The 20,454-nt window shown below is 42.1% G+C and overlaps 1 protein-coding gene across 5 annotated transcripts in view; it reads left to right on the top strand.

Moving 5' to 3' along the window:
* The window catches only part of AGAP1 (ArfGAP with GTPase domain, ankyrin repeat and PH domain 1), a 565,886-nt gene that overhangs the window by 279,998 nt on the left and 265,434 nt on the right, over positions 1-20,454 (top strand). For 4 of the 5 annotated variants that reach the window (XM_019553775.1, XM_019553777.1, XM_019553776.1 and 1 more), the window contains 2 exons: positions 8,868-9,023; positions 14,684-14,776. In XM_019553775.1, the coding sequence (XP_019409320.1) occupies positions 8,868-9,023; positions 14,684-14,776 (249 nt within the window). The remainder of the gene's footprint in view (positions 1-8,867; positions 9,024-14,683; positions 14,777-20,454) is intronic. The other variant, XM_019553779.1, reaches the window with a different exon arrangement.

Consider the following 20,454-nt stretch of genomic DNA (forward strand, 5'->3'; position numbering starts at 1 on the left):
GTTTTTATTGCAGTAGCATTAGAGATGTGTTAACAGGTTAAGAATGCATTGTTCAGGCAAGGCTGTGTCCCATGTGATGTCTGTTGAGCAGTGGGGAGTTTGCTTCTGATGAGGAGTAAGGCTTGGGTAAGGCTAGGAAGTAGTTTGAAAGCCAGGATTGGAGCAATTGGGAATATTTCTCTCAAGGTCTTATCTTTGTCAACTATAGACTGCAGTCGTTTGATGATTCTTCTGGTTGCTTCCAGTTGTGGGGTGGTAGGTGACAGGGTGAGGTGGGAGAAGTCTTTTTGTATTGTAGCAGGTTACTGCAGAGTATTTGGGTGGCTTTTTCAAAGATTTGATCTGATTCTCTACTGGAGTGTCTTTGTTGTAGCCATGTGGGCATCATAAGTGTTCTCAGAGTAGATGTATTGGTATCTGAAGGCCACTGAGGTGCTGCTAATTCTGAGGTTCTGCTAATTGTTTGACTGAAGATTTATGGCTTTTTTTGGTATGTTTGGGATGATTGCTGCTTGTGTGAACCTAAGTATGGTGGTCCTTTTTCTTTTTTTTGTATGTGGTGGTTTTGTAGAATGCTGTCCCTGATATGGATTACGGTGTGTAGGAAGTTGATGTTAGTGTAGGGAGTATTTGAGAGAAATTTTGATCAAGGGGTGATACTTCTGAGATCTTTAATGGAAGTCCAATAAGTGAATCCAAGTGTTCAGTCTCAGTGATGAAAATATCTATATAATGCAAGTTGAATGCAGGTTTGATGGTGCAGTTTTCTAGAAGTTTCTCCCCCAGGTAGTTGTGAAGAAGTTGACAAGTTGGGGAGAAAACTTTTGTGCCCATAGCTGTGCCTGTGGGGTGGAGGAAGTGTTGATCATTGAAAGTGAAGCTGTTGCGGGTGAGGACGAAGTGGATGATTTGTACAGTGTTGTGCCATATTCTTGTAGGTACTTTGGAAAGGCAGCCATGTTTCATGGTGTGGGATGTTAGTGTACTGGCTGAGGACATCAATATTTGCACATATGGCCTTCTTGGGGAGGTGACTGATGTTCGCTGTACTGTCCTTACCCAAGAAGTCAGTAGTCTTATCGCAGGGTATTAGATTAGTCTGACACAATTTTTCTTGGATAAAGCTATGTTGTGTTTTGTCCTACTTTCTGTTTATCTCTCTATATTTGATAATTCTTTCCTTCAGTATCTCTTCTAAGAGCTTATGTAATATTGAAGTACAGGTGGTGGACCTATAAATCTCTGGGTTGCTTTTTCTGCATTTTGAATATATGTACATTTGTTGTTCTCCAGTCATATATACAATATTATCCTCAAGTTGAGAGATGTTTTGAAAATCCATGCTAAAGAAACTGTTATTCAGTGTGCTAGTTATTAAAGTATTCTGGGATGGAAATAATTTCCTCCTTTTACCTGACTGTATAACAGTAAGCAACTAAACATCAGACCCAGTAGTTTCCATAACAGTCCTTACTGCTGGCTGATATCTTATTGTGGTCCTCAATTACATCTTCATCCTTATTGAAGGCTGAAGTAAAAGACCATTGAGCAAGCCACGTTCATAAGACCGGGAAGTAAGTTCATCTATGCTTTCTCTTCAGAACCTCTGGCAATAGTTGCTTTAACAAGTATTTGGAGGAGAGGTGATCAGTTGAATTTTAATAACCCCATTTTGTCCAAAAAAGATATAGCACTTCAGAACAGAACGTATCGTAATATCCAGTGTCTTTCTCCCTGTTTAGGGGCAGGCGTTCAAAAAGCCCGAGCCTGAATTGATTCAGTCTTTGCAGGTTAATCTAACCTGCAGAGAGTGAACTGGTTTGCAAGTGGATAGACATTTGGCACATGCCTGCAGTGGCTCAGGCCAGAAGCCTGGGGGCGCTAGAGCAGCCTCTCCCTTGCAACAGGGAAGCTGAGCTGTGTGGGGCGTAGCCAGGCCCTAGGAGGCCTGAGTAAGACTGAGGTAGGTTTAAACCCCCACCCCAGGGTTTAGAAGGTGGGGGAAGAGGGAGTGTCTGCTGTACGTGGGGGGTGGGGTAGGGGAGGAGGAGGAGGGGAGAGCTGCGCCCATCCCAGCAACTCCCTGACAGCTGGGAGCAATCACAGCACACACAGCTGCCTGGCCCCAGAGGGAAACTCTTCCCCTTCCTCCTTTTCCCCCACTGCTGTGAGGCAAGGAGGGGGACTCTGTTCAATGCTGTGGGAGCTCTTCCCCTCTTTATCCTCTTCTGCTGCTGTGGGGTGGGGTGCATTGCAAGGCTGCCCAGCCCCAGGAGGGGCTCTTTCCTCTGCTTCTCCCCCACTGCCAAGGGGTGGGGAGGGAGAGCTGCAGATGGGAACTCTTCCCCTTCTCCCCTCACCCCTGCTGCAGAGTGGGGAGGGGGGTCTGTTCAGTGCTGGGGGGTAGACTCTATCTCCCTCTTCTCTCCCCATGCCCACTGCTGCAGAGTGGGCAGGAGAGGCTCTTGTGGTGCTCTCTGACCAGGTCTGGCCTGGCCCAGCTGGGGCATAGGGAGTGGTTGTAACAGAACCTCAGCTGTGAGGGTGGCCCCACTCCCCCGGGTAAGGCAGCTGCTTGGTGTGCCCAGCCACAGGGGTGGGCCCACCCCAGCAGGTGCAGACAAGGCTAGGGAGCACTGCAAGAGCCTCCCCTCCTTGCCCTGTGGCAGTAGGGGGGGTCGGTAGGAGGAGGGGGAAGAGCTCCCCCCAGCACTGAATAGGGCCCTCCCACCCCATGGGGGGGAGAAAGTGTCCCCCAGGGCTGGGGCTGGGCAGCCTGCACAGAGCACCCCCCTCCCCATCTCTTAGCAGTGGGGGCAGGGAAGGAAGAGGAGGGGGAAGAGTATACCCCAGCATGGAACAGAACTCCCCTCCCCACCTTGTGGCACCTGGGGAAGAGCAGGGGGAAGATGGGATGGGGGCTGTATGCAAGGCTGCCTGGCGCAGCCCCGGAGAGCCCCCTGCTTGTCCCACCCCCTGCCATGGGGTGAAGGAGGGCACTGTGCTCTGTGTGGCACTACCCAGTGAGGGCGCAGGTAGTGCCCCCACAGGTAGCCTTGCATAGAGTCCCCCCAGCCATGTTGGGGGCAGGGAGGAGTAGGCCTCCAGTGCCCCACAGAGTCCCCCTTCCCTGCCTTGGGAGGAGGAGGAGGGGGGAAGTGTTCCCCCTCCCCCCCCCCCCAGCACAGAACAGAGCCCCACTCTGTACCCCGCAGGACAACCATCCGGGCAAGGCCCAATTAAGGTGAAGGGGGCAGGGAGAAGAGTTAATTACTCCCTCCATCCCTTTGTGGTCCCTTCTGCCCTGCAGCTGGGGTCTACCATCCCCAAGGGCCACCGCCACAGCCCCCTCCCTCTGCTCCCCAGCAAACAAGCAGACCCTGGCTGTGGTGGGAGAGGAGAAGGAGGGAAGAATTAATCTACTCCATGCCCACATTGCCTTAACAGTGCCATGCTGCCCAGTGTTTCGCCATGTCCCATCCCTGCTTTGGCTAGCGAGCAGAGGGGAGGGGCCAGCCCAGCTCTGGAGCAGAGCAGAGCCCTGCCCAGAGAGCCTGCCAGAATGCTGGGGGAGTCTGGTTTAACTTAAATGTGACAGACATTGTATAAACCGGTTTGACTCAAATCAGTTACGTCTGATACTACATTCAACCAGATTTATCTCAAACCGGTTTCAGCCATTTTCAAACTGGTTTATGTGCATTGAACATCTGTTCTGTTACACGTTTAAACCAGTTTATGTGTAATGTCTGTTCCTAGCCCTTGTCATCAAGGATTATACCTAACTATCTAAGTAAGGAGTTTATTTGGGGAGATGTCTCAAATCCGTCTAGCTTCTTGAAAAGCCCCTACTTCTTGTTCCCTAAAAGAAAACAGTAAAACTCTTTCCCCCCCCAATTCCCCTCCCATTCCCCCCTCCCCAACCCACTTTATTAAAACTTGAAAAGATTAGTGTTTGGGTGTATAATGGACCCAGTATATTAAAAAAAAACCAAAAAAAAAAAAACCCCAACTCTCCAGTTGCCTGAGTGGCTTAAACAGCTTTTGCTGTTAAGAACAAGTAAGCTGGACCTTTTTTAAAAAAAGGCAAACTTCTTTTGAGTTTATTCAGAAGTGGACACACCTACTGCAGTATTGCCAATGCAGTATAACCCAAGCTGATTAAGAAGTGCTCTTGTTGACTTAGGTTTATTATGTGAAATTCTGTTTTTCACATACACTGAATTGATTTTATGGCATAAAAGAGCTTAAGGCAAACCTTGTGTTCAATTCTGAAGAACAGCCATTGCCGCAGTTTTCTTGAGGTCCTGCCATCATTGGGGCTTCAGCTGGCTCTAATGAACCTTTTCTCTTTGCCAATATTTTTTTCATACTTGCAAGCTAATCCCAGCAAGTTCCTGTTCTGCTTCTTGATATGAAAACATTCAGGTAGTTTTATTTGCAGTAACGAAAAGGCCTTATGAAGCCCACAACGTTTTTTGTTTAAGTTGACAATGCATTAGGTTCCGATGTTTCCAAGCATATAACTTCAAAGTACTTGTCTGATTGTATTTTTCATTGCTGCTGTCTGGGTAGACTTCAACTTGAAAGTCATGTCGAGCCTTATACCATTCAGCTTTATTTATCAGCTTCAGTACCCCCGAGGTTCACAAACCAGCCACACTGACTACCTTGCATGTTTACCGAGGTTCTTCTTATTGTGGCCTGAAGTTCTCAGCCTTCTAGACTTAGTTCTGTTTCGTGTATCCTTTATTAAAATGGGTCCCTCTTTTTTTTTGGCCAATAAGCTATTTTAGATATTCTTCGATATCTTTGCTTTTAACAGTAGAAATCCAATGAGATTAGATACTGAAAAGCTATTTTTGACCTTGTTCTCTTTTGAGGTATATCCACAAAGATTATTCCTCTCTGCCTCCTTTATTTAGATGGATAGCTTTATTTATATTTTGATGCATATGCTTGTAGATTTCCTGGTTTTTGGAGCCACTGTTGCTCACTTGAAGTGACATAACTTGAGCATTTTGGGAGAAATATTAATACATGATTGAGGTGAGTTTAAGATGTTTCATTGGAGTACACACAGATTTAAGATTTCAGATCAATAGGATTTCTTGCTCCCGCTGAAGCTGAAAGTGAGACCTAACTATAAGACTATAAAATACCTCTTTAGAGAACAAAAATTGCAAGTTTTTAAGTAACAATATTTCTTTTGTTGCAAAAAAGGAAGACGACTTCCTTTATTTCCTTCTAAGTGTAGCTCATCCCTTGTTATCATTTTTAACCTTTGATTCCTTCCTTTAAAGATGTCCCTCCTTTCCTCCCTTCCTTCTCTGTAAGACTTTTCCACCTTTTTCATATACCCAAATCTGTCACAATTAATCCTTTCTTTGGCACCCTGACCATTTTGTCACCCCTTCTTTGTTGGAAAATTTGACATCCTTCACATTGTCCATTTTCAATCTTACCTTTCTTGTTCCCATCCTCCTATCTGATTTCCCATTTCCATCACTGCTATTTTTGCTTCCCTCCACTTCCCAATTCCTCCTTCTCTTCTGGCTTTTTTACTATAAAAGCATAAGAATACGCTGGTCTGTTGTAATCTGAAAGCCACTCCTCAATTGCATTTGTGTCTCCTATCACATTTCTTTCTTCCTTCAGATTATGACATGGTGTTTTACAGTCATTCCTTTGGGCTTGTCTTCCAGCCCTATCTTGAATTCTATCCAGTTGGTTTCCATTAGAGGTAGAAAGGTTTGTCCTTTTTTGGCACCTGTACTCTGTCCCCTTTTGACCTGATTTTTACTGTGGGGATGTTTGATCATTCTTGACATATTGCAGATTCTCAGTTTTGGTCATATGATCTTTGGCCTTTCCATTTAGTTCTCTGGCTATTGCTTAAGCATCTGCTTTGCTATAGGTATCCGTAGAGTGACTTGTCCAGCATTACACTGTACAAGATGGTTTGAGAGATACTAAACTTAAATTGAATACAAACGGAACTGGTCTCTTAACTTCTTTTTAGCCCTCATATTTGTCTTTTTGGTTCATACTGCTACCATCCTTCCTGTAACTAGACAAAATTTAGTGCTGTTTATTCATCCTTTTTGCCTCATATACATCCACCTTGTCCAGTACCTGCAGTTGCTTCCTTGCCAACACTTGTGAACCCTGTTTTTTCTCTTTCTGTAGGTAGAAATTCTCTTGATTCTATCAGTTTCCACCTCCTTTTTCTCTGCTCCACAGTCCAGTCTCTACAAAACATAGCTGCCAAAACCATCTTTGCCATACATTCTGACCTAGTCACTTCTTTGAATTTAGCCAGTGGCTCTCACTTTCACACTCAGTGTTTTTATTCAAAGTTCTGCTTCATTCAGAGCTGTGTTTCTGAAATATGTGCTTCCTATCTTGTCCTCACTGTATCCAGTATTGATGTAATGTTAGTACACCTTTCTTTACAGTCCTCTTCGCTTCTTCCACAGCACATTTACATAAAATGCTCTTTGAATTGATTTGATTTTTTTAGTAATTCTTTCTATTTCATAATACTTTCTGATAATCTTTGTCTATCATTCTGCTTTCAGTAAATTTCCATCTGATAATGGACCGGTTAGCGGACCAAATGAGCATAACTAATATATCGAAATGTGTGTGGGGGGGGTGGAAATAGCAAACTGAATATGTGGCCAACACTTTGACCCTCTCATTTTTGTGTGCATTTGTTTTTCTATACTGTAAGCACTTTAGGGGCCATGACTTCTTGTATTAGCATAAACCTTGGATGCTTGAGGGTAGGAAATAGCTAATTATGTACACCTGAGTAATCTTATTTTTTAACTTATGCAGACCCAGTAAATCAATTTTACCACCTGTGATATTGTTTAGTCTAAAAAGTATTGAGAGGTTATTTCATAACTGTTTTATTGCTTCACTTCTATCAAAAAGAAATGAAGTGAGAAACATCTTGCTACATACTGGGAAGCAAAGAACTGACATCTTATCCCTGAATATATAGATAGGAATCAGACTACTACCATTTAGCATCTTTTGGAAACAGTGTCTATATCTCAGCCCTCATGCTCTTTCTTTATTCTGGATCAGCATAGAAGGTAATTTTGAAGAGGGCAAAACCAGAAGAAGAACCCCAAAACGTGAAAAGTTTTAACAGGACAAGGGAAGAGTAACTCGGGGAATGCTGTCCTGTGGATGAGCATCCTTTTTCAGGGTGCTGGTGTTTCACTTGGAGTCAGCTTGGCTAGATGCCTGGGTTTTTGCAGGGTGTTCGTGGTTCTGGTCTTAATCTGCCTTCCAAGGAGCACATATGATGTCCACCCATCTACTTGATAGCTCCTTACACAAGCTAGCTTCTTTTCACCACAACTTGCTAAACTCCACGGTTGGGTGGTCTGTACAGTGAGTCATCAACATAGGTGTTGCATGCCAAAGCAAGCATCAAGACGAAGGTGGTTGCTTTCTCCTTAAAGGGTTTGGTCTATTTTGTAAAACATTAGAGAAGCCTTACTTTAAAAAGGCAATGTCGAGTGTCACATAGTGAGAATATCCTTCACTGTCCTGTTGCTTCATTCCTTTCAGGAAAAAGGCAATTCCCCAAGGTAATATACTCCCCTTTACACAGACCTTCAGAGCTTAATATGCTGCAACTGAATTTTCTATGGAGGTCTTTCCAAGCATATCACATTGCTCCTCTTTTACCAAGTCCTGTTAAAATCAGTGTATCCTCTTTGCCAAGGTTTAGAACTCCTGAGAGAATGTCCTGTGAATTTTGAAACAGTATGGAAGAGAAAGCACTAAATGGAGGTGATCTGATTTCATGCCTTTACGTTCAGTGATGTCATCTCAGTTATTGGCTTTGTAACCACTCAAATATTTCTGTTTCCTGCCCTCTGCCTTCTTAATTTCTCTTGATTTGCAATTTTTTATTTCAATAAGAGAACTTATCCTGGTCTCCCTGAAAAGTGCAGCTTGGGATTCCATTTCTATTACTTTTTTTGAATGTTTCCAATCTGGATTCTCTGAACCTGTTAATAACCAGCAAGATACTTTGCTGTTGCTTACTAGGACATATTTTACTTTTGAAACAACTTGCTATCCTTCCCTATCTGGACAAGATGTTCTTTAGTGATTGGGTCATTTCACAGCATGTATGGCTTTGCAGAGTTGACTGTGTGCTTCATTCCTTATATGAGACTTTGACGTAGTTTGAGGTTATTTGCGGCTTTCTGACAGTGTAATATCAGTGGATCCCTTAAGTATGTGTTTTTATATAACAGTAATATTCCCTGGCTTCAGCTGAAGTGTAAATCAGTTCTTTATATAGTAGTTACTTGATAACACTGAGTTAGTCTCCTTTTTAAAAAAAAAATTTTTAATAGCTCTAAGTGTGGACTGAAGTCTTTAAGGGTGAAATTAATTGGTAATATAAATCCACTGACCTAAAGACCCGTTTCTGCATATTGGGATTGAATTTGGCTCCAAATGTTCCAGACAAGAAAACTAAGCTTCTGTATCTATTTAATGAAAATGTATTGCTTTTCATTTTGCGTTATACTATAATGAATTAAATAAAAGTCTTAACTGCTTGCTAAAGCAGCAGATATGCCTAGTTTTTCTGTGATGTGAATAGTTGTTTCTTTACCAAAAACACCCCCAAAAACAAACCAAAAAAAACTTGGAAGCATCAGTGAATTCTCAGCCACTATATAACAATGCTAATGAGGACTTTTAGGGTAGGCATCACTTTTTTCATATGCCTGGGACATCAGTTTATTGGGCTTAAATAGATCAGGCTGTGAATTGTAGGTTTCTTGAAAGCAGTGTATCACTGTTAAAACTAACTTTAATCATTGCAGACCAGTAATGGAGGAGGGAGTTTAAGCGATTATTCCTCCTCTGTCCCATCAACTCCAAGTACCAGCCAGAAGGAGCTACGGATTGATGTTCCTCCCACTACCAACACTCCAACGCCCGTTCGTAAACAGTCCAAACGCCGATCCAACCTCTTCACGGTGAGTGAGCCAGGGTAGAGAATATTGCTCTTAGTTGCAGTCCATACATATAAATTAAATTTCCTTCCTGCTGAGTCAAACTAGCCTAGTCTTAAACAGAGGTACCAAGAACATTCAATTTTTTTAGGCAGAAGTTTGTGATTGCTGAGGGTTTTTTTCATTTGGGGACTTAAGAATGCTACCCATAATGAAGCTTTCTTAGCAGGTTTAGGGATCTTTCTTGTCATGAAATATAACTTACTAGTAAAACATTGAAGTCCCAGTGAATTAAACCTGTCAGCTTTAGTTGCAGAGGTGTGCGAGTCAGATTCCCAAACCTACCTATATTTTCCTGAATTCTTCAGTTTCATCTCCTTTCCACTTGTTATCAGTGTGAAAAATGAGCAGGTAGTCCACGTGATCCAAAAACAAAATAGTTATTTCAGTTGTGTAAGTTTAAGTAGTCAGTGTGTAAAGCAGCAGTTTTTTTCTTGTAAGAAAATTCCATGTAGTACTAGAAAACTAATGTATTTTTTACTGGCCTGTTTATGCAATTCCATTTTCTTTTTTGCTGCCTTTAAAGTTGAGAGATCCAGAGGTGAAGCATCTCATTTTGACTGATGTAAGGGACAGGATACTAGATTAGATAAACAGAGATTTGATCTAGTATAGTAGTTTCTATGTTCCTACTCAAGTTATCTGGAAAATCTTTGTTAACATTACTTTTAAGACTTTAAGTATTCCATTTTGATGACCCATATCTATAATGCAAGTAGATCAAGGTAGCTAGCTGTACTAGCCTGGATTGAGGTAGAAGGCAGGGTAGGGTAGCACTTTAAAGACTGACTGGTTCAGGGGGATGTAAGTTTTCATAGGCAATACCTGACTTCATCAGATGCTGTCATCTTCAGAAAGCGTATGCCTCTCTGAATCAGTTAGTCTTTAAGGTGTTACCCTGCCTTGCTTTCTGTAATACAGGTGTGCAACTGTGTAACCAGCTCTGAATGCTCCTGAGACACTTACCATTGCAGAGCTGATTTTGATCTAACAACCCATTTTCTTCCTCATAGCCATGTGCCAACCAGGTTTATACATCCACATCTACCTTATATCTTTAGTGTTGTTGAAATACCTGGTGCTGCCCCAGTGAGGAAGAGTATGAAGAGCATATACAGAACTACACTAGCAGGATATGGAATTGCGCCTTTAACAAGTACAAAATGTTAATTGCTGCCTGTTAGAGTTACTGGGTATTAACCATGGAAAATGTGGGTCCAACTATTTTTAGTGCCAGTTGTGTCAACAACCTGTGACAAACTTTATTAAAAGTTTCAGTGTAGGTAGGTCCTAAAGCATTATGCAAGCAGTTAAAATAATGATTTTTCTTAAATTTAAGCAGGGAGGGAGAGTGGCAGGAAATTAATGGTACCAGAAAGCTTGCCAGGTTTGGGTTTTGACTTCAGTTTGGGAGGTCTTGTGAATTATTAACTCCACTAGATGTCAGTGTCATCTTAGAAACTGAATGCAGGGTAATAAATTTGGAAACCGTCACAATTGAGAATGGTTGCAGAGCTATTCGGTAAAGCTTGCCAGCCTTCTCTTGTTCTAAATATTTGTAAAATACTCTTAACAGTTGGTTATATATGAAGCTATAATTTGGCAAATAAGTCATGTTCTCAAATTGGAATAAGACATGCATAGAAAAAATATTAAATATTACTCTGGCCTATCTTAAAAAGAGCATTATATAAAAGAAAAATCAGCTGTGTATTCAGTTTACTAAAAATCTAAAATCAACCTTAGTTGGCAAGTAAGATGTAAAATACTATGCCAAAAGAACAACATTATTACCCTTGTTGAAGGAAGGGTTTAAAAAATTACAAAATGAAAAATATAATTTCAAAATTAGTCTGTTGAATAAAATAATAACTTGGTATGAGCTGCTATATTAGTTGTATATTGAATAGTTCTTAACATTGTTATGACATTGTACCAGTATTGCATAATATTGTAGAAACACTTAGGAAGACGTAAGTATAAATCGTCACAGTGGTATAATAATTTACATGAAGGTCTATCTTTACTATTATAAAGAGTTTTTCAGATACTAATTTGGTCTTTAATATGTAGAAGATCATTTCATGAGGTGCTATATAATTTCGTTGATCTTGGGTATGACTGTAAACTGCATCTGGCTGAAGGGCCTTGTGGCAACATGATAGGGCTGCTTGTGGTGGTGTAGCTCCTATAAAACACCACAATGTTGCAACCTTTCGAGTAATACAAGTATAGACACTTCAAAACCCTACCTCCCACTGTCTTGTGGCTACTCCTTGGTTGGAGAAAGACTAAGGGACATCACCCTGACAGAAGTGTACCTGCACTGAGGCATAAGGCACTCAGCAGGAGTTCTTATCTGTTGCTGTCTGGCAGAAGCTACAACCATTGAGGCAGTGAACGTCTAGACTTGGCCTGGCCTTTGGACTCTGTCTTAGTGGTCTAAAGGGCAAATGGTAGGTCTTGAGCAGACTCCACTCCTCCATACTCTTGGCTAGGCGTACATGTTGAAGATCTTGGCGTGATGGTCACAGGACTCTATACAAGCAGATTCATCAGACACCTGACTAGGCCTCTTATGTGTACACCATAATCCAGAGGATCAGTGGTTGTCTACATAGCAATCTGAAATAATATTGAATAAATTGGTGCCAGTTGTCTTCTCATCTTGAGCTCAGATGTACTACTAAATTCAGATAATCCTGTAAATGTATAAGAATGCTGTCTTAGACTCTTTCTCTTTGCCTTGTTTACATGAAGCTTTCAGTTGATGTTTGAAAAAAATAAATGCTGTAGTAAATGCTTTAAACGGCTAATGGATTATGTAACCTCATACCTATTTATATTTTTGGAATGAGGACAGATTTGTGATTTTTGGGGGGGGGCGGGGCGGGGGAGATGATGTGTAATAGATGCAGTAACTGGTTTTCATAGCTTTATTGTACATCAACTTCCTATACCGGAGCTGTTAAATTATTTGACTTGTCCTTTGGGGGCAAACTATATCACTAGATGTAACCTTAATGCAAGCATGTTGTGTATAGTATTGGTGGGTGATAGTCACCTGTTTGTAGACTTCCTCTTAGGCTTGAGGATGTGCAGAGAGTGAATGCTTAATTCTGTTTTTAACTATTTTTGATTACAAAGCTGTAGTTCAGTAGGATCTCACTTCTTCTATGCACTTAACTATCATGTGTCAGTGAATTATTGTACAGTTTTAAGGGATAATGACTTTGAATTTAAAATTAATACTTTTTATCACTGTTTGCAGTTATAGGCAAATGTACTTGGCTGTTTTTCTACTTTTGGCATTATTGTCTATTTGTGTTTTAAGTAGAGCTCTGCCTTCCTCATTTAGCATTATCTACATTGCAGAAGATGATGTACACATAGATTATAAAATAAATCCTGCTCCAAAAATGTGTATCCTGTATAATGACTAATGTTTTAGTAGGCTGAAATTAGGGTTATGCTGCACTTCCGTCCACTCTGGCTTATCTGAAGGAGTAATGGACCAAAGAGAATGTTAGTGTGTGAGGTGTGTCCAGGTGTTTAGGGGATTTTTGTGCTCCCTCTTAAAAAAAAAAAAAAGAAAAAGAAAGAAAAGAAAAAGAAAAAAAGGTAGCCTTAATAAAGGAATCATGTGAAAAAGACAAACAATTTGTAATGAATTTAATAGAATTTGCACTGTCGAATTCTGATTTCAAATATGGCAGTATATGAGCGAGGTCACTATTAAGGGAACACTGTTTGAAAAGTACATTTGCAAGTTTTGCATCTGTATTTACATGTAATTTCTAGTGTTTTTATAACCAGTGGTTTAGCAAAAAATCCTGTGTTTATATACTATGTATATTTGGCAGTACTTTACTGTAGGCATTTCACTGTTTCCCCTCGTATTCAATTAATTACATTCTTACTGAAACAGCTTTTATGAAAATAGAAGGGAACAGCAGCTGTTTTTTATTTATTCTTTAGGCTGCACGTTACTGTTCATAACGAAAAACTGAGGGTTTTTTTTAACTAATCAAATTTTAAAGTATTTATGGCAACAGGCTCTTTTTTTGAAGAAAGAAGGGACTACTTTCATTCCATTCCCTTAATCTGTCACTTTAACTCCTCCAAGTACTGAAGCATTGTCTTTTGTGTTATTATTGGGAAGTGGCACTTTCAGTTTTAGAAATCTGTTTTGAAGAAAGAAGAACAATAGCTGTCCTGGCCACTAGGTCTCATCCCTCCCACTTGTTTTGCTTTTTTGTTGTTGTTCTTTGTTTAATTCCCTGGCATGTCATTCCACAGCCTTGAACCATAGTAACTAGTGATAGGAACGTACCCACAGCAGAGCCAGGAAAAGTATCATTTCCTGATGGGTAAATGTGTTGCTTAGAATTTTTGTCCTCTTCCTTCCTCAACCCTGTCACCACACACACACCTCAGGGCAAGTTTAAGTAATTTGCTTTTTTTAGTCCTTTTACCTAATACTACATGAAAAATGTGTACCAGTATCCACATGGTTCAAAATTGCCCCCAATTTTCATTGTCTTTTCAGATGTATCTTTTTAAATATATTGAAAATTAGAAGCATTTTCTCTCACTGCTCTGGCTTTTAGCTTTCTTTTGTGACACTGGACACCACAAGTGTATTCATTTCATATATCATCTCCGATTTGAAAAGCACATGAAAATGTTTCCCCATTTTCAATATTGCGTGAGTAATGTTCCCATTGAAAAGTAATGGAGTGAAGTTGTCACTTGTCAGCACAGTTATTAAGGAGGACGACTCTTGGATCTTTCTCTCATAATAAAATAAATCTGTCAGGAAATCATTGTGCTTGCACATTCTCACACCGTAAAGGACAGGCATATGGAATACTTCTTAAATTAGTGTTTAATTTTGTATGGCCATGAAGTAAACACAGCAAACCCCAGCCCCTGGAACAGTTTTTCAATTGGTGCTACTAATATTTATAGAACATAGTGATAAAGCAATTTAGACTCTTAAATCTCTCCCTGTACATTACCATTTTTTGCCTATTCTTTAATGGATTATTCTTCATGCTTTTAAACTTTGCCTGTACAACTTAGATTTTTCCCACATCAGTTACTAGCTTCACTTTAAAGTTCCTAATCTCTAACCATCTAAAAGCAATAAAAAAATTATATGCAACTTGATATCAGCAAGAGTGCATCATAAAATTGCCCAGCTGAATAGTTAATAGTGTTTTTAAATCCATCCAGACATTAATTAAATATATAGATTTATATATTAAATTTTCTACATAGGAAGCTAGAAATCTTTTTATTCCTTTTAGCTATTACAGGGGGCTTTAGATACGTGTTGCCCTGTTTGGGCTTTATATATAATGTGGTTTTGTCTCATCTTCAGTAGTTGAAATATCTGTCCTTCAAAATAAATCCCAAATATTTTTTTTAGTGCAAATGGGCGAGGCACGTTTTAGAAAGACACTTTGGTTGGTGGGACAGTTATGTATGCTGAGATTTTTGAGATCTCTTACTGTACCTTAAACTAGTATTTTTTTTATATATATATTTTTTTTTAAAAGAGCATTCCATCTGTGTGAAACACTGTGCTTAAGAGTGTGAACTTTTCTTTTGCTCTGCAGTCTCGGAAAGGGAGCGACCCAGACAAAGAGAAGAAAGTCCTGGAGAGCAGAACAGATAGCATTGGAAGCGGCCGTGCAATCCCAATTAAACAGGTATGCTGCATTTTTTTTGCTTTCCTGTAGTTGGAGACACACCTCTGGTCTTAAACACTGATGCTGGTCCTATGCGCCAAGATTTGTTTGATGTGCTCTGGTGATGAATGTGGAAGTCACTCACTTGACATCAATTAGGAGAGGTTCCTATGTGTATTAAAATAGGATCATTAGAATAAGAAGAGGGAAAATGTGACAACAGGCCTAATGAAGTGCAGACTGCCGGCCTGCATATGGAGCGCGTTTCTAGGCTGTGCTGGCTTCAAAGCTTGCCTTTGTAGAGAGTGCTTTGATTGGGCCGTTTGCTGCCAGTCGACAGGGGTAAATCAGATCGCTGTACAAGAGCCCCTTGTGATCGCAGAAATAGCCTGATGTGGCCCTAATTTGCTATTGCAGACGGACATCTGAACACTGTTTCAGGCTGGTTTGTAACAACGAGGCAATTAGTTGTGATAATCATAGCCGGTGTGTCAGCTGTGCGCTCTTGTTTGTAATTTGCTAATGAAGGAATTGTAACTTTGATTAGGTTCAGTTTCATTTAGACCTTATTATATAAGAGAACATTTACAGCTGTAATGTGTGGCCTTAATTAAACTTCCTCATTACACAACAGGACTCAAATTCAAGGATTTGCTTTGGCCTGTTTTACTAGCCTACACACACTTTCATTAGCCCAGAAACCAAATGCTAAATTATCATTCTGAATACTGTTTTGTAAGGGAAAGCCAATTTTGGAAACAGATAAGCAGTATCTGTCTGTAATCACTGACTTTTTCAGTGTAATTTAATCTGAAAACATGCAAAAGCAAAGCATTTTGAGTATTTGTGTGAGGTGGCTTACAAACAGTTTAAATACTGGTTGCAAGTTCTCTTCAGCTGGTTAGAAAAAAAGTATTAAGTTGAGAGAGAAGATGCTTCCCTTCCCACACAACAGCTGCATTCTTTTCTTCTGATTCCACTGTCTATAAACCAGTTCTCTTTCTCCCTTGCATGATCTTGGCCCCTTGTTCCTTTTTCATCCTTGCATTATGCTGCTAGAAAGGCTGGGTTTTCTGGTTTTGTTTTTTAATATCAGTTATACAGCATTTTCTTTTGAAAAAGGAGCTTAAAAGTCATTTTTGCATTATCAGAGAGCAAAATGTTGTGCTATGATCACTACACATCTCTATTAAATGATGTTAATCATACGTGTTGCTAATTAACACAGTAATTCTAAACCACAAATTCTGTGCATTTCACACTGCAGGTGTAGGAGCAGGGTGTGGGTAGAAAGAAGTCGGGGGCTATGGGGAGGGGTGAAGTTAAACCAAATTTTTCCCCCAGATTTGTCCATGGTACCAGGTTGGTTAAATAGAATCAGGACTTTTTTTCAAGTAAAATAAAAATTTAACAGTAGAAGTAAGTTGCAAAATGTGACTGCTATTAATGCAAATAGCAGAAACAGAGAACACTGAAGAATACGCCTTTGCAAGTTTAATCAGGATTGCTTATATTATTTCTTCTAGGCTAAGTACAGACAGTCAAAAAGCCTGAGGCTGAAGTGATTCAATCTTTGCAGGTTTTTGCAAACTGCTTCGATTGAACTGATAAGAAGGTAAACTAACACAGGAGCCAGGGGGCATAGGAACATGCCTCCCAGCCTGCCGGCCAGTGCAGAGAGCCCAGAGATGCATGATTTCCCCAGACATGTCCCTTCTTTAGCCTTCAATCAGCTGAGGAGGAGCTGTGGGGGGATCCCCCCACTGGATCCTCAGCCGGGGTCTCCCCAGTGCTGGGGCATAGGAAGAAGGGAAGCCAACAGTGGGGTTTCTCCCTCTTTGCCCGTGCCAAGAGCCGGTCGCCCCAGCTGTGCCCTCTCCTCAGTCTGGGCTGGCTGAGGAGGAGGTGTGGGGGAATCCCTCCTCTCTGTCTGGCACTGGACCCCCAGCTGGGGTCTCCCTGGTGTGAGGGGAAGAGGGAACCTCCAGTGGGACATTTCTCCTTCTCCCCAAAAGCTGAAGCTAGGACCTGGGCCGATCACCTGGCCATACCTGCTCCTTGGCCAGTGGGCCAGCGGGCCAGCTGAGGAGGGAGTGGGGGAATCCCGCCCCTCCCTCCCTGCCCCCCAGCTCTGGACCCCCAGCTGGGCTGTGCCAGGTACAGGGATGGGGAAGACATTACTAGGGCCATTTTTCCCCTCACTCCCTCCTTAGCTGGCCTGCCAAACGAACAGGGATCATGACCAGATGATCAGCCTGGCTCCTAGCTCTGGGGAAGCCTGCCCTCACCTGAGCTGAAAGCTGGAGCGATCACCCAGCCATATCCCCTGCTCAGCCAGCAGGCCAGCTGAGAGAGAGTGGAGGGAAAATAGCCCTCCTTGGCCTGGCTTTGGACCCTCAGCCAGGCTGAGCCTGGCACAGGGTGTGGGAAGCCTATAATGGGAGCCGTTTTCCCCCCCATTCCCTCCTCAGTTGGCCCACTGGCCAGGGAGGGGTGTGGCCAGGTGATCGCCCTGGCTTCCAGTTCAGATGGGGACTGTGGGCTTCCCTGCAGCCAGGAGTCAAGCCGATCACCCAGTAACATTTGCTCTCTGGCCAGCAGGCTGGCTGAGAAAGGGAGTGGGGTGGAAAAATGGCTGTCTCCTCCCCCTCCTACTTCCACTCCCATTCCAGACCCCTGCTGCAGTCCCAGAAGTGGTGGAGTAAGCATGGTCTATGGTGCTGCCACTTTGCTGGAGCTGGCCTATGTAGTCAAAACATCGCAGTTGCCTGGTACCCGACAGCTGGGCCCCACTGCCTCCACCCCAAGCTCCCTGTGGGTGTCGTGCAAGTTCCTCCCTGCATCTTCTATGTTTGTCCTGCCTGCTGCGAGTCCTGCATGGCCAGAGCCAGTGTCTACTACCCGTCAGCCCTGCCTGGTGCTGCCTCTGCGGCTCTGTGCCTGTTCCACCCACAGGACAGCAGCCCCACTGACACAGGAGGAGGGAGGGGGCTCACATCACTGGCTGCAGCTCTGCTACCCCAGACTGTCCTGCAGCAGGGGGCTCCCCAGTGAGTACGGCCCACAACACAGTGGGTCCTGGCATGGCCGGGGGAGAGCACTCTGATGGTGGGGGCAGATGTGCAAGGAGTGCATCGGGGCCTCTGCTGCCTGAGCACCAGTTCTCCCATGGGCTCCAGGCCAACCTGAGGATGCCCCAGTGGGGGGAGGGGTGGAGTCCACAGTTGGGGCTTTACCCCTCTCACTTGGGCTGGGGAGTTGGGTGATTCCCCAGCCATGCCCCCTCCCTGGCCTGGGGGCCAGCTGAGGTGGGACTGGGGGGTGGAAAAAAGCCTACCCTGTGCCCAGCGGACTGGGGAAGCCAGCAGTAGGGGCTTTACTTCATAGCTCCAGCTGGGAGCTGGGTCAATTCTCCAGCTGAGCAAGGGGTGAGGCAGGGAAATGCACCCCACTTCTGGCTGCTGGGGATGGAAAAGTCTTTGCTGATGTCTGGGAGTGGGGCCAGCCCTGCTCATTGGAGCAGACAGCAAAACCCAGGGCTGCACAGCATCTTGGGATATTGGAGGACTGTAAGTTAAGTTGAATTGAGAGGGGGTCTGGGACAGAAGTGTCATAAACCGGTTTGACCTAACTCAGTTAAGCCTGATACTACTACATTCACCAGGTTTATCTTAAACCAGTTTCGGCCATGTTGAAACTGGTTTATGTGCACTGAACTTCTGTTCTGTTACAGGTTTAAACCTGGTTCCTGATCACATAAACCAGTTTATATGTCCTTAGTCCTAGAGATTGGGGACTGGCTGAAAGGTTGCAGGCTTCTGATATAGTATTTTAATGCACATATGGAGGAAAACCATATCTTTCATGGATGTCATAAAATATCTACTATATACAATAAATGGGACATCAGGTTTTTTAGAGGGACCGCTTATGGTTTGAAGATGAGTGAATGATTTCTCTCCCATTAAACAGAGTCACTTTTTAATCCTTGGTTTTCTTCCATTAGCCCCAATTATAGTAAATACATATGTATAAGTACAAGCGACTCTCAAATAATCCAGCAGGTCATCAGTCAAAAATTTCTCCTATTCATACCAATGAAGCAGTAGAGAGGCGAGGTATGGTGGCACTGCTCTGCCAGAGCACTCATCGGTGAATTTAGCTCTGCAAATTTGAGTAGGAGAGGGGATTTGTAGAGGGCTTCATATGTTGGGGGGGGGATGTTTCTCCATTTTTGACAGTAATCTGCACCAAAGATCAGGAGAGTCATCACAAATTAGCAAATTACATGAAATAGGAAGCAGTAGAAGAAATGCTATGTTAGCCAAATGAGGGCACTTCATCAAACAAATGTACAGAAGCAGCTCACTTATCTGTGCTAATGGCATTGACCCTGGGCAGACTGAGGTTTCAACTAATGAGTATTGGTGTGGGAGAAGCTCTAGCAGTACTGGACCTAGCCTTTTTTTGGTGCTCTGTAGAGTGCTGAGGAGGGAACAGGGGAGCTCTACTGCTTTGGTCTCCAAAAAGTTTTTGTTTATCAAAGCAGTATAGTACTCTCTGTCCTTATAGATCCTTATTGTTTTTTAATTGTATTTTAAGAAAATGTAGTGAAGGGTCAACTCTATTCCTTTTCTTAGTTTTACAGAGATGGTTAATGGACTGCCATTTTTTATTTAATTATTTGTCTGTTGTACATTACCTAGTCTTACTTAATTTTCTTAGTACACTGCAAATAGCTTCTGAATCTACTTAGTTTTTACACAGTAATAATTAAATATTTAAAAGTATGTGCAAAATAAGAATGTTTCAGTAACAGTTAAAAAGATATGTTGAGTCTGGTTTATTAAAATCTAGTTAATATTTTAAATACATTTGTTTAAAAACATATTTTGAGTACACTTTCAAGTTTTACTCTTGTGAATGAGGCAGATGTAGAGATGTTAAAGGGGACTTTTTTACCTAAGAACTTTGGTTGCATGTTCTGTTATTTCTGTACTTTTTAGAATATATTGGTTAAAATGAAAACAGCTTAATGTTAATAGACCTCATTTAAAAGAAATGTGGGGAGAAGATATTCTTGACTTGTCTTGGATCATCTTATATTACAGTGGTGCTTAGAGCTTCTTTTTACTTTTATCTTGTCCACATGTTTTCCTGTATTCATCCTCCCATTAGTCCAAAAATGACCTTGCCATGCTGCCTCATGTTTGAGGTTACTGACTATCATTGTATCTTGCTTTGTTAAGTCTTGTGACTGCAGGACCTTTCTTTAACCTACTGTTGTGAATGCTTTTTCCAGGTTCAAACATACATATGGTATCTTTCATACCTTTTGGACTTCTTTAAAAACATGTAATGGTTAGGCTTTTTGCATATCCTTTCTCGATACTTTATTTCTGTTCTTTATTGTTTCATATGCTGCACTCATTATTGGAATATTTTATAGACTCACTGATAAGACTGTGCTTTCAGTACAAGACCATGGTAGGAAAGAGGACTGGGATCAAAAGACTCCAGCAAGGTGATTGTCTAGTCTTGTCTTAAAGACCCCCAGGGTAGGAGCCAGCACCATTTCGCTTGGAAGTTGGTTCCAGATCCTAGCCACCCTGACAGTGAAGTAGCACCTCCTGATGTCTAATATGAATTTACCCTCTGCCAGCTTGTGACCATTATTTCTAGTCGCTCCTGGTAGTGCT

Source organism: Crocodylus porosus, unplaced genomic scaffold, assembly GCF_001723895.1.
Source record: "Crocodylus porosus isolate Cpor-Errol unplaced genomic scaffold, CroPor_comp1, whole genome shotgun sequence".
In the NCBI taxonomy this organism is placed as follows: domain Eukaryota; kingdom Metazoa; phylum Chordata; order Crocodylia; family Crocodylidae; genus Crocodylus; species Crocodylus porosus.